This window comes from Artemia sp. Qi Xiang Cuo, chromosome 8 (genome assembly GCF_049724085.1).
Source record: "Artemia sp. Qi Xiang Cuo chromosome 8, ASM4972408v1, whole genome shotgun sequence".
In the NCBI taxonomy this organism is placed as follows: Eukaryota; Metazoa; Arthropoda; class Branchiopoda; order Anostraca; family Artemiidae; genus Artemia; species Artemia sp. Qi Xiang Cuo.
Genome location: NC_142801.1, coordinates 28,313,697 through 28,329,731, shown reverse-complemented (window position 1 = coordinate 28,329,731; position 16,035 = coordinate 28,313,697). Strand labels below are relative to the sequence as shown.

Below are 16,035 nucleotides of genomic sequence, written 5' to 3'. Positions count from 1 at the left end.
TTTAGACCAGGGCACTTCTTATCAAAGGAGTTGTTGTGGGAACTTCGAAAAGGGCTCAATCGATTGAAAATAGAAAGTGCTGATGCCCTTTTTAATAGTCGAAAGTGATTGGAGGGCAACTAATCCCCCTTTCACTCCCACCCTCCCATGCCCACCCTCCCATTTGCCCATTATGTTTAACAACTAAATGTTGCCGTAAGATTAAATCAAAATGTACTGTGTTAATGCTAATTCCCCGATAGCGCTGCCTAAGTAAAGAACGATGTGGGCACAATGTGTTGTTTTTTTTGGTTCTCCATACCCGGGCACTTCGTATCAAAGGAGCTGTCGTAGAAAGTTCGAAAAGGGCTCATTCGATTGCAAATTGGAGTGGCTAGTGCCCTTTTAATAGTTGAAAGTGATTGGAGGGCAACTAGCCCCCACCCCACGCCCGCCATTCCCCCAAACACATCCAATCAAAACTTTGAGATAGCCATTTTGTTCAGCGAGGTTGATTTCCACATAGAAAATTCTTTTTTGAGGGGGACACTCCCCCACAACCCTCGGGGCAAGGGTTTTAAGTTATGCCCTGGGGCATATAAGGTTTTTATAGAAGGCGTTGTCACAGAAACTTAAAAAAAGTCTTATTCGATTGGAAATTCAAAGGGCTTGTGCCCTTTTTAATAGTCGAAAGTGATTGGAGGGACACTAGCCCCCCCCCCACACCCATCTCTCCCTAAAACACATCCAATCAAAATTTTGAGATAGCCATTTTGTTCAGCGTAGTTGATTTTCCAGATAGAAAATATCTTTTTGAGGAGGACACTCTCCCACAACCCTTGGGGCAAGGGTTGTAAGTTATGCCCTGGGGGCATATAAGGTTTGTATAGAAGGCGTTCTCGTAGAAACTTAAAAAGGCTCATTCGATCGGAAATTCAAAGGGCTAGTACCCTTTTTAATAGTCGAAAGTGATTGGAGGGCAACTAGCCCCCCCCCCACAACCATCTCTCCCCCAAACACATCCAATCAAAATTTTGAGATAGCTATTTTGTTCAGCGTAGTTGATTTCCAGATAGAAAATATCTTTTTGAGGAGGACACTCCCCCACAACCCTCGGGGCAAGGGTTGTAAGTTATGCCCTGGGGGCATATAAGGTTTTTTATAGAAAGTGTTGTCGTAGAAACTTCAAAAAAGGCTCACTCGATTGGAAATTCGAAGGATTAGTGCCCTTTTTAATAGTTGAAAGGGATTGTAGGGCCACTAGCCCCCCCGTGCCCAGCATGCCCCCAAACACATCCAGTCAACATTTTTAGATAGCCATTTCGTTCAGCGTAGTTGATTTCCAGATAGAAAATATGTTTTTGAGGAGGACACTCCCCTACAACCCAGGGCGCAAGGGTTCTAAATTATGCCCTGGGGGCATATAAAGTTTTTATAAAAAGCGTTGTCGTAGAAACTTCAATAAAGGCTCATTTGATTGAAAATTCAAAGGGCTAGTGCCCTTTTTAATAGTCGAAAGTGATTGCATGGAAACTAGCCCCCCCCCCCCCCAAAAAAAATGAGCAAAAATAAAATCAAATAATCTATCAAGCGTGGAGCTACCACAAATCAACATCGATAAATAAATGAAACTCAAAACGAACAGAAATAACAATAAATAATCCAGGCAAATTCCCAACGGGCAGAAATTAACATAATTTGGGCTCAAAACTACTATGCCTTCCCAAGGCCAGAACATAATTTGCACTTTACTGAAAAAAATACAAATGAATGTGCATTTTCAACTTAATATACATATTTTCTATACATATTTAATATATATAATATACATATATAATAAACATATTTAATATACATATCAAAATAGTACTATTTGTGTCCAGATTTTTAAAAGGGTGTATGTTGTTAAAAATTGCTGAAAATTTTTCTCCAGCATACTAATAGCAGGCCAAACTATAAAGTCTTAAAAAACGAAAAGATTTGAAGGATTATTTTCTTTTTCCCTGAAAAGACTATGTCAATATGAAACGAACAGAAATCAAACAGTTCGTGGTAACAAACTGTAAGTAGCGACCCGGCTCAATGGTAACCGAAACTGTAGAAAACGGAATTTTGATACCAAGAGATGCGTTAGAAGTATCCAATTTCCATGTCAATTTCAAGTACATAAATTTCATCAATTTTAGTCCTAATGATTAAAAGTTACGCGCCAGAGAAAATTTTGATAATTGCCGAAAAAAGGGGGAAAGACCCCCAAAAAGCTGAAGAACCTTAAAGAAAACCACACCATCATATTCAGCGTATCAGAGAGCCCTACTGCGGAGGTTTCAAGCTCCTATCTACAAAAATGTGGAATTTTGCATTTTTGCTAGAAGAAAGATCACGGATGCGTGTTTATTTGTTTGTTTGTTTTTTGTTTTTTTTCCCCAGGGGTGATCGTATCGACCCAGGGGTCCTAGAATATCGTGGGAGGGCTCATTCGAACGGAAATTAAAAGTTCTAGTGCGCTTTTCAAGTGACAAAAAAAAATGGAGGGCAACTAGGCCCCCTCCCACGCTCATTTTTTCCCAAAGTCACCCAATCAAAATTTTGAGATAGCCATATGGTTCAACATGATCGAAAATATGAAAAATATTTCTTTCTAATTGATTTAATTCCTCGAAGTCTCCGGGGGGAGGACTGAAAGTTATGGACATTGCCCAATTTTAGCACATTATATTGGTGTTTAGGAAGTACACATATGTTCTCAGGGAGGATTTTTCCTGGTAGTGTGGGGGGGGGGGGTAGTGGGTCTAGGGTTATGTGGTAGGATCTTACCATGAAGGAAGTTTTCATGGGAGAAGGGACATTGCTATGACGGGGGCGCCTGATTTCCCAGCATTATTTAAATAAGTTTTTTAACTGAAAGTAAGGAGCAACATCAAAACTTAAAACGACAGAAAACATTACGTATATGATTGGGTTCATCCCCTAGTCAATACCTCGTTCTTTAAGCCAAAGATTATTTATTGCTTTCATAAGAGCTATTTATTCTAATTAACGGCATTTGTGATTAAGGGGTCATTTTTAAAGAATAGGAACAAAATTCTAACTTTAGCTTAAAGAGCAAGGTATTGACTAGGGGGCGAACCCTCTAATATACGTATTAAAAATATAATAATATAGAGGTTCGTTACATAAATTAATTCGTAAGTTACGTATATTTATTACTAATAAAAACGTTCGTAAATAAAATTAAACAGGTTTCGAGAAAGCCATTTAACCAAATAAAGGTAAAATTAATATTCAATTTTTTTTTTAATTATTCATGGAGGGAGAGCAAAAATAAAAACCTGCATTAATTAAAAGACTTTCAGAAATTGAACTAAAAAAAAAGTTTTTTTATACTTAAAGCAAGAAGCGACATTAATACTTAGAACGAATAGAAACTATACCGCATATGTTAGAGAATCTCCATTCTTCAACACCTTGCTCTTTACGTTAAAGTTTTTTATTGCTTAATAAAAATAGAGGAAAGTCAAACTTTACCGTAAAGAGCGAGGCGTTGAGGAGGGGACAGCCCCTTTCATATACGGAATAATTTCTGTTCGTTTTAAGTTTTAACGTCGTTCCTTACTTTCAGTTAAAAAAACTTGTTTTTTTTATTTAATTAATTAAAAAAGCTTTTTCCACAAAATAAGTTTTTCAAAGAAAAGTAAAGAACTCCATGAAACAAAAAATGAGTAAAAATAAAATCAAATAATCTACCAAGCGTGAAACTACCACAAATCAGCATCGATAAGTAAATGAAACCCAAAACCCAAGTGTAAATTTTGTTCTGACCTTGGGAAGGCATAGGGGTTTTGCGCCCAACTTATGTCACTTTCTGTTCGTTTTGAGTTTGACTTGGTTATTTATTTTTATTTCTGTTCGTTTTGGGTTTAATTTATTTATCGATACTGATTTATGGTAGTTTTACGCTTGGTAGATTATTTGATTTTATTTTTGCTCATTTTTTGTTTAATGGAGTGCTTTACTTTTCTTTGAAAAAACTTATTTTGTGGAAAAAGTTTTTTGATTAATATGTAAACAATGGGCAAATTTTGAAACTTAAAGACCTTTCCCCAGGGGCTGTGAAGGGCCATGATATCTTCAAAGGAATAGTTATTTGGCCTTTCAATTATGCTGAAAAAAATGGCTATCTCAAAATTTTGGTTGGATAATTTTGAGAAAAAAGGGGTGTGGGAGGGGGCCTGGTTGCCCTCCAATTTTTTGAGTAACTTAAAAAGGGCACTAGAACTTTTAATTTCCGTTTGAATGAACCCTATTACAATATTCTAGGACCACTGGGTAAATACAATCACCTCTGAAAAAAATTATCAGAGGTGATCTTTCTTCTGGCAAAAAATCCAAAATTCCACATTTTTCCAGATAGGTACTTGAAACCTCTACAGTAGGGTTTTCTGATATGCTAAATCTGATGGTGTGATTTCCATTAAGATTCTCTATTTTTTAGGGGACGTTTCCTCCCTTTTTTTTAAGTCAGGCAAAATTTCTCAGGCTTGTAACCTTTGATGGGTAACACTAAACCTAATGAAACTTATTTGTTTCAAATCAGCATAAAACTATGATTCCTTTGATTTATCTATTGGTATCAAAATTCCGTTTTTTAGAGTTTTGGTTACTATTGAGCTGGATTGCTCCTTACTTACAGTTTGTTTCCATGAACTGTTTGAAAAAGTAAATGTTTAAAATGTGTATTATTTTTATTAAAGTGTAAGTTAAACTTTAGTAATCTGAGAGGGGTTAAAGTGTTGCCAGTCCTGTCAAAGTTATGGCAGTTTTTGTCCTTTGTAAGTCTTAATGCTGCTCCTTGCTTTCATGTGAAAACCTTTTGTTTAAAGTTTAATTTTGCAAGAAAGCAATTTCTATTGAAGTAAAGTATTTCTATATAAGTATATAAGCCATGCATTGCAAAGTAAATTGTATGAAGCATTATATTCTGTGCACAAAAGGGATAGGGGTAAGAGGAGAATGATCCTCAAATTGGATTGGTTTCTAGGTTTTTTGAGTCAGATCAATTTTTTTTTTGGGGGGGGGGGGCTCAAACCTTCTGGATATGGCCATGGACACTAGTATGCTCAAATTTTTGAGCATATAAGTTTAATATGTTTCTTTTATTACAATTAATAGCTCAGGAGAAAAAATCATCAGATGCCTACCCTCTTCCCTCAAGGAATGTCTGCTGTGTGGATCTATAGCAACAAAGGGCAAAATTACATAGGAAAAAAGTGCATTATTGAATTTGTTATATTTTCTCTGCTATTTGTCAGAATTGTGTTAAGTTTTGTCCTCTAATTTTTGCAACAAAAAATATTTTATGAAACGTTAGCCCTTATTTTGGTATTATGTTTCAGTTTCAGAAAAAAGAACTTACAAAATGAGCAATTCTCAGCACCCTCAGCAATTTCCTGGGGGATTAGCTACTTCACCAGGTGGTAGATGTCCAGCATATAAAAGATCTGACCCTGCAAGTATTTCAAAAGTTGAAAGTGGGAACCTTTGGGCAAATAGTAAGTAGACTATTTATTTAGCATTTTTCGTTTCTTTTTTCAATATTTAATTCTAAAAATAGCAGGGTAAAGTACCTGGATATCCTTTTGGAGAGAGATTTATAGCTTTCACAAGAAAGTATTTATATGGCTTGAAAAAAAATATGTGCTTGTGCATTTCAGTGGATTGAAAGCCTTGTTCCCAATGACAAAGTTTAAGTTAATAGAACTTGTAGCTCAAGTAAATATCGACTGCAGCACAAAAGTGCTTTGTCATATTTTGTTTCTAGCAATGCTTGCAAAAAAGAAAAAGAACAGAGAAGATAAAGAAAAAATTAGTGGCACCGGTGGATTTAAGCATGGCCCTAGGGGGAGCAGAGGATTTTCTAAGAGTGGGGTCTAACATGAAGAAAGATACGTTTCAAAAGTCGGGTTTTTCTTATAGTGTTTATATGATCTTAGGGAAGAGATTACCTTAAGATCGAATTCCAGTAAAAACAATGATAAACCATAATATCTCCCTGCATTCCTTGCCATAGAGATATATGATGAGGTATGTGCTTTTATTATTTAAGTTTATTGTTCAGTTGTTAAATAAATCTATGTATCTGTGTGACTAAAAAACAAAGATTGTTTATTTGGTTTTAATCTGCTTTTTTCTGATTATTTTTCCTAGTATTTACCTAGGAACTCCTTCATTCGTGTAGTGTTTATATTTCAAATCACCTTTTTCATTGTTTCTTGACAGATTCATGTCTTTTGATGTAATTCAACTTAACTATAGTTATAGTGAGTCCTGCTCTAACAATTTCCCTTTTTAGGGCCGAATAGTCCTGGGATATACCAGTTTGCAGAAAATGAAGAGGGTAATTTTGAAGTGGCCCAACCAATGAGCACACCTTCATCTCCAGTCATATCTCCCAAAGCTATCAATTTCAATGCCTCTCGAGCTTCTACTAATGATCCAAATTGGCAAGCTTCTAAATATACTGTGAGAGAAAGAAACGCCGCTATGTTTAACAATGAACTCATGGCTGATGCACATTTTTTGGTTGGGCAATCCGGTGAGCTTCTTATTGCTGAATTTTATTTTTGAGTTTCCCATGACTTGTTGTTGGGAGAGGGTTGTCAAAGTGACAACATACTATAAGAGAGTACTATAGAGGAATTGAAGATTATAAAAAGAAATGAAAAGAAACAAGAACTCACCAATTTATTAGGCCTGCCTCTCTTGTCCACCTATGCATAAAAGGGTAAAGGAGTTAAATTAAATTTTTTTTTAAAGAATTGAGTAAATTAAATAGGGTAATAAAAAAGAAAAAGAAATCTCTAATTGGTCTAACTCTCAGGAATGAATTCTGAGCATTCTGAAATGTTTTCAAGCTCCGATTTCTATTCCTTCTCCATTTTCAAAGCTTAGAAAATGGCTTAAAGCCCTGTCTTAATTTTGTAAAAAAGATATTTTTTCTCTCATATTGATTCGAATGTACTTTTTATTTACTCTACGCTTCAAAAGCGCCATTCCAATGATTTAAGTAGGATTCAAGTCATTTTTTTTTCATATTCAAGACACATTTTTCAATTTCTTTTGAACTGAATAAATCAAACTTGAAAAGTTATGAGGGCTCAAACACTTCCGTTGGCCTTCATTTGTGCTGTAAATCAAAGTTATGCTTTTAAACCACAAAGTTTATTGAACTTTGTTAATGGGCTGTATCCTTTGGAGGGAAATGGGGTAGAGGTAGATACTTCAAAAAACATTTCTTGGGGTATAATTTAGGCTCTGAATCCATCCCTGAAAGTTTTGTTCACCTAACTCGGTATCCTTTCTAAGATAGTGACCAGCCCCTTGTCTACAATTTTACTGATTATAAATATGTTAGATCTTCTTTTCTAAAGGTTAGGAATATTTAAACTTTAAAATTTAGCACATAGAATATGATGGATAGTCTTTGAGCTAGAGGCGAGGGTTTACCTAGGATTTTTGTTTGGGGGGAGAGGGGCTATTTTTTGTTGGAGAGAATTGTACAAAAAAAGTTTAAAAAACGCACCGAAAATTTGTTTATATATATTTTTGTTACGTTTTCACGAGTCGGACAAAATTTCTGTGGGAAAGGGGGGGGGGTCAAAGCCAGTAACTCCCCCCCTGGATATGACCTTGACTAGAGGTATTGAACAGTTTTTGTCGTAATCATAACCTTTGGAAGTAAATATTCCTCTTCAATTGCTACCAGTAAATAAAGATCCACTAGTGCGGTTTTTATCACTTTCTGACTTGTTTTTGAAAAAGATTTGAGATAAGTCCTTTCGGTTTTGGTGTGATGATTTGTTCTTCACATTTTTCCTTACAGATGGGTATGGTGCCACTCTCACGTTAGCATTAGTGGCCGTGATATACCCATAGTTTCGAAAGTAAAACGAAAAATAAATAAAGACACTATTACGAATTCACTTGAAGGAGTTTTAAGATGAACTTTTTGGATTTACCTCTGATAGGACTTCAATCCATGTGCCAACTCATCTTTGGACCAAGATGTTCAAAAAATGTTCCCCCTGCAAGGTTTATGATTACCCTTGAACCCCTGAAATTTCAAGGTTTTTGCGGTTATTCCAGAAATCTCCTGTAGTCCAGAATCTCTGAATTTTCTGGTTATTTTGCTGTAATTGACTTCCTTTTTTGTGAGACCCTTCCTCTGTGAACAGTGGCGTAGCTCCGGAATTTTTACTGGGGGGGGGGCATATCAGGATATTCATGGGACATGGGCTATATAAAAAAATTTTTCTCCAAATTATTGGGGTGGGGGAGGGCAACTGACTCCCCCCCTCCCCGAAAGGACGCCCCTGTATGTTAAAAAATTCTAGGTTAAGTATCTGCTTTTTGGTTCCCCAGGAAAATAACGTAGGTGACCCAAACAAGTCACGAGTCTGTAGTGAGGGACCCAGCCAATGGGGGCTTCAACGAGCTAAAGAAGGTTTGAGGAATTTATCAGGGACAGAATTGGTTGTTTATAGGCGGGAGCAACGAAAATTTTGTGTGCCAAAGGAGATATCACCTAATTTGTATAATTGATGACGTTATCAGCTATATTTTCTGTTTTTCAACCTACATGAGAGGTTTGAACTTAGAATGTGAATCAGAATAAGGTACCGAGAGAGAAAAGAAAAAAATGATGAGCACAATCAGATCTAGCTTCCTAACTGCACATTATTGAAACATACCTAAGTGGTGGCACCAGAAACCAACCTTCCTGTAATTGCGTTAGAGTTATGTTCAAAGGGGGAGGAACAGAGCAATTGAGGCTACACAGTAGGGTGAAAACTCCTTTGCAACATCATTCCGTTATTGGTGCCAAAACAGAAGCCACCCGGAATAAATTAAAGTTTGCAAATATTGAATCCTAGCTTTGACAGAAGTACGTCCAAAATAAAAAAATAGCTGCAGAAATAGAGCTTTTGATGAAAAAAAGAGAAAGAAAAAGATTCTAAAGAAAAATGACCACAAATTACGCATATGTCATACTTCTTCGGGTGAATTATCAAACTTTCCAGCACAAGCACAGAAAACATCACAAAATCGAGGAAGGAATTTACAGTTCTTGGTGCACTTTTTGCTACACTCACAAAAGAGTTGTTAATATCCCGACGGAAGCGAGGAAGGGCTCGAAACAACAGGAACAACATCTTGTCCAGAAAATTGCCATCCGTAACTCAAAGGGCTTGGCAGACATGGTCTTGCAATCAATGCTGATAGTAAGAACGCTTACAATGTTCCACAAACGCCCCTTCTGTAGGAGGCAACACTTTCAGCTCCTTCTTACGAGGGCACAAGTGTACTCGTAAATCACTGAGGGAAAATTGGTTAGGATCCTTTCCATAAGCAATGATTATCAGCTTTCTTGCAACATCTTGGAAGGAGAACAAACTGGCTTCCGTGAAGGTTTTATCTCTCAACTTCTGTATTGCACACTGAATCTCCATGTACAGACCGTTCTTCTTGGTGGAGGCTAAGAATGTTCGTTTTCTTTTGGGAAAAAAGTAACTCGTTGTGTGGCACTCCGAAATGCAGTGAGTGAACGTCAGGGAGTTCAACATTTGCTTCTCCGTTCTCTGGAACAAAAGATCATTGGGGAGATAATCATTTGGAAACTTCACGAGGGGTTGAGGCCCAACATTGTCCCCAGGAAAAATCTCAAGGAGAGGAGAGAATTGGTCCACTAGTATTACAACTACATCAGTATCATTAGGACAAACAGTCACCCTTTCAAAGCACTTCCTGTAGCAAAAGGCGTCGTGCAGAGCCATTCTGGTGTCTGCTTCCTCATGTGTGATACACAGAAATTCCTCTAAATTGAGCGAATCAACATTATAACTTAAACACACAGCTCTCATCCTGTCTTCAAATCCTCTAGGCAGCCATACACGCAAAGTGTCGGCAGTACTTAAGCTGCGTATATAGTCAAATCCATTAGCTTCCCATGTTTCATACATTGCTTTCATCAAATTTGCTTTGCTCTTTGTATTTGCAACAATCTTTATCCAGTTTCCTATTTTTGAGCTCGTTGAGAAGGAGTAGACTGTCGAGCAGCGGCCACGTAACTGGTGACACTCACGGCAGTTCTTCAGAGATGTACTGCCACCATTTAGATCAGTGTGACCAAACAGTCCGTCATACCTGTCACCTACGGTATTACTTGCTGTTTTAGGTATCGTTTCAACACCGCTTTCAGAAGCCGCATGACAGAAATTCTAATGGTTTCATGCACGGCTGGTGGCTTTCGGTGAACAAATGGAATGAATTCGATAGCAAAGGCATAAAGCCTATGCAAGCAACCCTCCTCTTGAAGTTTCGGTCTTCAGGCCATTCACGCAAGCCACTGGCCTCTCTCATAATGTCTTGCACGGTAGACTTAACACCACTTCGAAGCGCCGACGTGGAATCCCTAAGCTCAAAAACTGAAGGAGCATATGAAACAAGTTCAAAGCTCAGAACATTTTTAAGCTGTTTCAGTCCACTGTTAGTGTTAGAATCTATCCCACACAGGATTCTCGTCACTGTAATAAGCTCTGAAAACTGCGCTTTGTCCTACGACATTCGTTTTTCATCCTGATTTTCTTGAAGCAACATTCGTTGTGATTATATTAACTTTTGAAAAAGCTGTTTAATCCCTTTCTACATGCTGGGCTACAGTTTTAGCTCCTCGTTATTCCTCTGCAATTAAGGATCTCGCAACCGATGGACTGGTCCTCTCAAAGGTTATCAAATTCATAAGGATTTCTTCAGTTGTAGTAAAGGGGATTGTGCGGCAGTGCAATACGGACACAGCCGTTTTTACTAGCATAATCTGCTTTTCGATAAATTTCGAGCTATCTTCGTGATGCGAAAAATCAAGCCCTGAAGTTTCATTCATATTAATAAGGTCATACAAAGCAGACGAAACTGAGGCAACAAAAGGTAGGGTATTAATCCACTTTGCGACTGTAAGATGAGCAAGATGTAATTGTAGCAACTACTAAGCCAGTATAGGTCTACTAGCCCATGGTATAAAACAATTGAAGAAAAACTGAATGTAGCGTTCTTCTTATTAGGATATAGTGTTTATTTAACAAGAGGCCATACACAAGCTTGTCCTTGTATGTCCAAGTATGTCCTTGTTATCATTAGACCAGTGCTGGAGAAGTCTTAACAGTTAGTGAAAAACTAAAAAAACAAGCCGTTGGCCTAAAAAAGCTAGCTAGCTTTGATGCACTTACCTGGACAATTTTCAATATATGCGCAAATGATATAGCAAAGATTTAAAATTAATTCTTCGTACTTCTTCAGTAATAATAAATATTTGAATAACCTTGATTTAAATAGGCAACCTTTATTAAAACATTTTTAGGAATAAATTGAGGACCGACAAGCGCAAGCACTAAATTGTTGGTACCATAAAATTATTGCAGTTGGACTTTAAAATCTTCGATTATCAACAAAGTGATGACATTGACGTTCGTGCAATGAGATCGCATTGCTAGGTAGCGCTCCTACTAAGTGCATAAGTGTAGCGCAAAGAGGGGGTCCGAGCGTGGAAAGATCTGGTTCACATCGGGGGAGTTAGGGTGGGGGAGGGGAGAGAACTTGGAAAAATATTTAGTATTGCACAGAGTATAGCTTTTTCACGCTAATGTCGATTACCTGAAGAACTCATAAATTCTTAATGCTTGCAAGTGCAAATTAAGGCAAGGTAATTGCGAAAAGTAGAGTGGAGAGATAATACTCCCCCTCTACTCTTGAAATCCCTCATTAGTGGAATTGGATCTGAAACTGCACTCATGGAGAAATATTCTGCCAGACAAAATGCTCAAAAAAGCTCCCCAGAACAAAAATATACCAAATCTTTTTGTTTTTCTACTATTTCTCCAGATACGCCCTTTTTGCCATTGGCGCAAGGAATTTTGATTGGTCCAGAAGCTATTCGTTTTCAGCGCTTGTTTCTGCCCTAAATTCCATATTCAAACGTTCTTTAACTTGTTGAAGCCTAGTAACTATTTTGTAGTGATCTTTCTTTATCCGGGGTCCTTGACTACTGAGGATGAGTTATTTTTCCCATTTGTTTGGGGCTTGGAGCAGAGATCAGAAGAAGACGAGTGAAATTTTGGGTTGTCTTCATATTTTTTTTTTTTCTGTGCTTGGCTTTGCTGAGCTTTTGCCACTCTTTTCTTTAATCGTTGATTCAATTTTTCCTCAATTTTGTTTCAAATTTTCTTCAATTTCTTTTCTGTTTTCCCTCTTTTAAGAATGAACTTGCTTTATTTTGTATTATTATTCTTACTGCATGAACATATATTATACTTACAATAAAATTAATAATTCTTCTCTGAGTGCACCCACTTATTTGTGGAATAATTGAATTTGTCAATCCCAATCCAAGGAGAAATTAGTTTTTTATGAAACTAGTTGGCCATTTTTGTGATTTCTGTGAGTACACTTTAAAGTTAGTTTTTATCCTCAGGAAACAGTATGAAGATTCCAGCGCATAAATTTGTTTTGGCTACAGGAAGCTCTGTATTTTATGCAATGTTTTATGGGGGCCTGGCCGAAAACACAAATGTCATTGAAGTACCGGATGTTGAACCCAATGCGTTTTTGGCGCTACTCAAGTAAGTCTATGACTGTCAAGCCCCATCTAAATTTGTGTAACAAGGATTATAAGTACTCTGATGCTTAGGAAGCATATATGTCAATTGTGGAGTGCAGGTTTGACCTTGTCTTTATTCATGTGTAAGACATGTAGAGGAGACAATACTTTCGTCTCATTTGTTAGTTTCCTTATCACAGGCAGCGCAATAGCGCTGCCTAAGTAAAGGCGCAATGTTTTATTAACTTTTTTTTCTTTTTGACCAGGGCATTTTGTATCGAAGGAATTGTCGTAAAAACTTCGAAAATGGGCTCATTTGATTGGAAATTGGAAGGGCTTGTTCCATTTTAATTGTAGAAAGTGATTGGAGGGCAACTAGCACCCTCCCACGCCCACCATTTCCCCAGACACATTCAATCAAAATTTTAAGATGGCCATTTTGTTCAACGTAGTTGAACGGTCCGGAAATAATGTCTTTGAGGATGACAGATCCCCCCCAGCCCTCATGGCGAAGATCGTAAGTTATGCCCTGGGGACATATAAGATTTTTATACAAAGTGTTGTCGTAGGAACTTCAAAAAGGGCTCATTCAATTGGAAATTGAAACGGCTAATGCCCTTTTTAATTGTCAAAAGTGATAGGAGGGCAAATAACCCCCCACCCACGCCCACCCTTTCCCCAAACACATCCAGTCGAAATTTTGAGATAGCCATTTTGTTCAACGTAGTTGAAAGGTCTGGGAATTATGTCTTTGAGGATGGCAACCCCTCCCCTGCAGCCCTCAGGGCGAAGTTTGTAGCTTATGCCGTGGGGGCAAACAAGGTATTTATAGAAAGCGTTGTCGTAGAAACTTCAAAAGGGCTCATTTGATTGGAAATTGAGAGGACTAGTGCCTTTCTGATCAGTCGAAAGTGATTGGAGGGCAAATCTCCCCCCCCCCCACCCCGCCCATCATTTCCTAAAACACTTCCAATCAAAATTTTGAGATAGCCATTTTGTTCAACGTAGTTGAAAGTTCCGGAAATTATGTCTTTGAGGATGACAATACCCCCCCCCAGCCCGCAGGGCAAAGGTTGTAAGTTATGCCCTGGGGGATAGAAAGCGTGGTAATATAAACTTCGGAGGAGGCTCGTTGGATTATTAATCAGAAGCTCTAGTGCCATTTTTAAGAGTCAAAGTGATCGGAGGACAGCTACTCCTCCCCCCCCCCACACACACATAGTATTGTCCCGAAATGCGTGTAATAAAAATTTTGAGATAACCATTTTATTCAAAATAGTCTAAATATCATATAACAAGGCTTTTGGGGTTGAAGCCAACCCCCAGAGCCGGGGGGCAAGGGGTGTAAGTTATGCCCCGGGGCATTTAAAGATTTTATGGAAGGGATAGTTGTATAAATTTTAGAGGAGGCTCACTTGCTTGAAAATGGGAAGTTCTAGTTTCCTTTTAATAGTCAAAAGTGATGGAGGGTAGCAAGTCCCCCCCCCCCTAACTCATCCCCTTCACCAAAATAATCTGATTAATATTGTGAGATAGTAGATTTGATCAAAATAGTCCAAAGAACATACAACAATGCCTCTAAGGCTGACGCAACCCCTCAGTGCCCTGAGGATAGGGTAGTAAGTCGTACTCTGGGAGCATAGAGGTTTCGTATTGAATAGTATGTCGTACAAATTTCCCATGTGGCTGATTTGATTTGAAATTGAAAGTTATTTTTATGGTAAATTGGAGTAATTGGTACCCTTTTCAAGAGTCAAAAGTGAATTGAAAAGAACCAGCTCTCACCCACACACACCATTTCCCCAAAGACGTCCGATTAAAATTTGGAGAGAGCAAATTGGTTCATTGTATTCGAAGGGTCTGGTTATTATGTCTCGGAGGAAGACAACCCCGTCCCTACTTCTCTCGGGGCAAGGGTTGTAAGTTATTTCCCAAGGGCATATAAGGCTCTTATAGAATAGGGGTGACCGTATATACTTTGGAGGGGCACATTGGATCGGTAATATGAATTTCTAGTACCCTTTTTAAGAGTCAAAGTGATCTAAGGGAAGCTATCCCCCCCTCTCCCCTCAAAACGTCGTTTTTTCCCGAAATACATAGAATAAAAATTATTGAGACGGTCATTTTATTCAAATTAATCCAAAGATCATATAACAAAGCTTTTGGGGTTGGTACAAACCACCAGAGCCTGGGGGCGAGGGTTGTAAGTTATGCCGCAGGGAATTTAAGGTTTTTATGGAAGGGATGGTTCTTTAACTTTAGAAGAGGCTCATTTGGTTGAAAATCAGAACTTCTAGTTCCTTTTTAAGCGTCGAAAGTGATGGATGGCATTTAGCCCCACTCCTCCCCAACAACCCCTCTTTTTACTAAACGCATCTGATTAAACTTGGGAGATAACGATTTTGTTCAAAAAAGTCAAAAGAACATATAATAATGTCTCTAGGATTGACACAACCCCCAGTGCCCTGGGGATAAGGTTGTAAGTTATACCATGAGGTTATATAAAGTTTTTATGGAATAGGCAGTCGTAAAAACTTCAGATGGGGCTCATTTGATTTGAAATTGGAATTTATAGTGCCCTTATTAAGAGTCAAGGTGATTTGAGAGCAACCACCCCCCCCTCCCTCCTCCGCGCTCACCATTTCCCCTTTCACCTCCAATAAAAATTTGGAGATAACAGTTTTGTTCATTGTAGTTGAAGGGTCCGGAAATTATGTCTATGAGGAAGACCCCCCCTCCCCCTACAGCCATCAGGGCAAGGGTTGTAGGTTATGCCCTGGGGGCCTATAAGGTTCTTATAGAAAGGGAGGTCGTACATGCTTTGGAGGGGTCTTATTGGATTGGTAATAGAAGTTCTAGTGCCCTTTTTAAGAGTTAAAGTTATCAGAGTGTACCTGCCCCCCCCCCCCCCACACACACACACACGCAAACACGTCGGGTTTTTCCGAGATGCACCCTATAGATATTTTGAGACATACCTTTTATTCAAAATAGTCCAAAGATCATATAACAGGGCTTTTGAGGTTGATACAAACCACCAGAGCCTAAGGCTGAGGGTTGTAAGTTATGCCCCAGGGGCATTTGAGGTTTTTATAGAAAGAATTGGTTGTATAAACTTTAGAGGTGGCTCGTTTGGTTGAAATTGGAAGTTCTAGTTCCTTTTTAAGGGTTAATAGTGATGGAAGTCAACTACCCCCCTCCCCCAACTGCTCCTCTTTTCACTAAATGTATATGATTGAAATTGTGCGATGATAATTTTGTTTAAAATAGTCCAAGGAACATATAACCATGCCTCCAAGGTTGTAAAATCCCCCTAGGGCCCTGGGGCAAGGGCTTTAAGTTATACTCTTGGGGCATATAAGGTTCTTATGGAATGGATGGCCGTATTAAATTCAGATGGATCTCAT

At 38.2% G+C, this 16,035-nt stretch overlaps 1 protein-coding gene across 1 annotated transcript in view; it reads left to right on the top strand.

The window, feature by feature from the left end:
* The window catches only part of LOC148949300 (BTB/POZ domain-containing protein 6-B-like), a 68,081-nt gene that overhangs the window by 17,210 nt on the left and 34,836 nt on the right, over positions 1 to 16,035 (top strand). The window contains exons 2-4 of the mRNA XM_089093324.1: positions 5,376 to 5,531; positions 6,332 to 6,574; positions 12,503 to 12,650. Of these exons, the coding sequence (XP_088949450.1) occupies positions 5,399 to 5,531; positions 6,332 to 6,574; positions 12,503 to 12,650 (524 nt within the window). The 5' untranslated portion in view covers positions 5,376 to 5,398. The remainder of the gene's footprint in view (positions 1 to 5,375; positions 5,532 to 6,331; positions 6,575 to 12,502; positions 12,651 to 16,035) is intronic.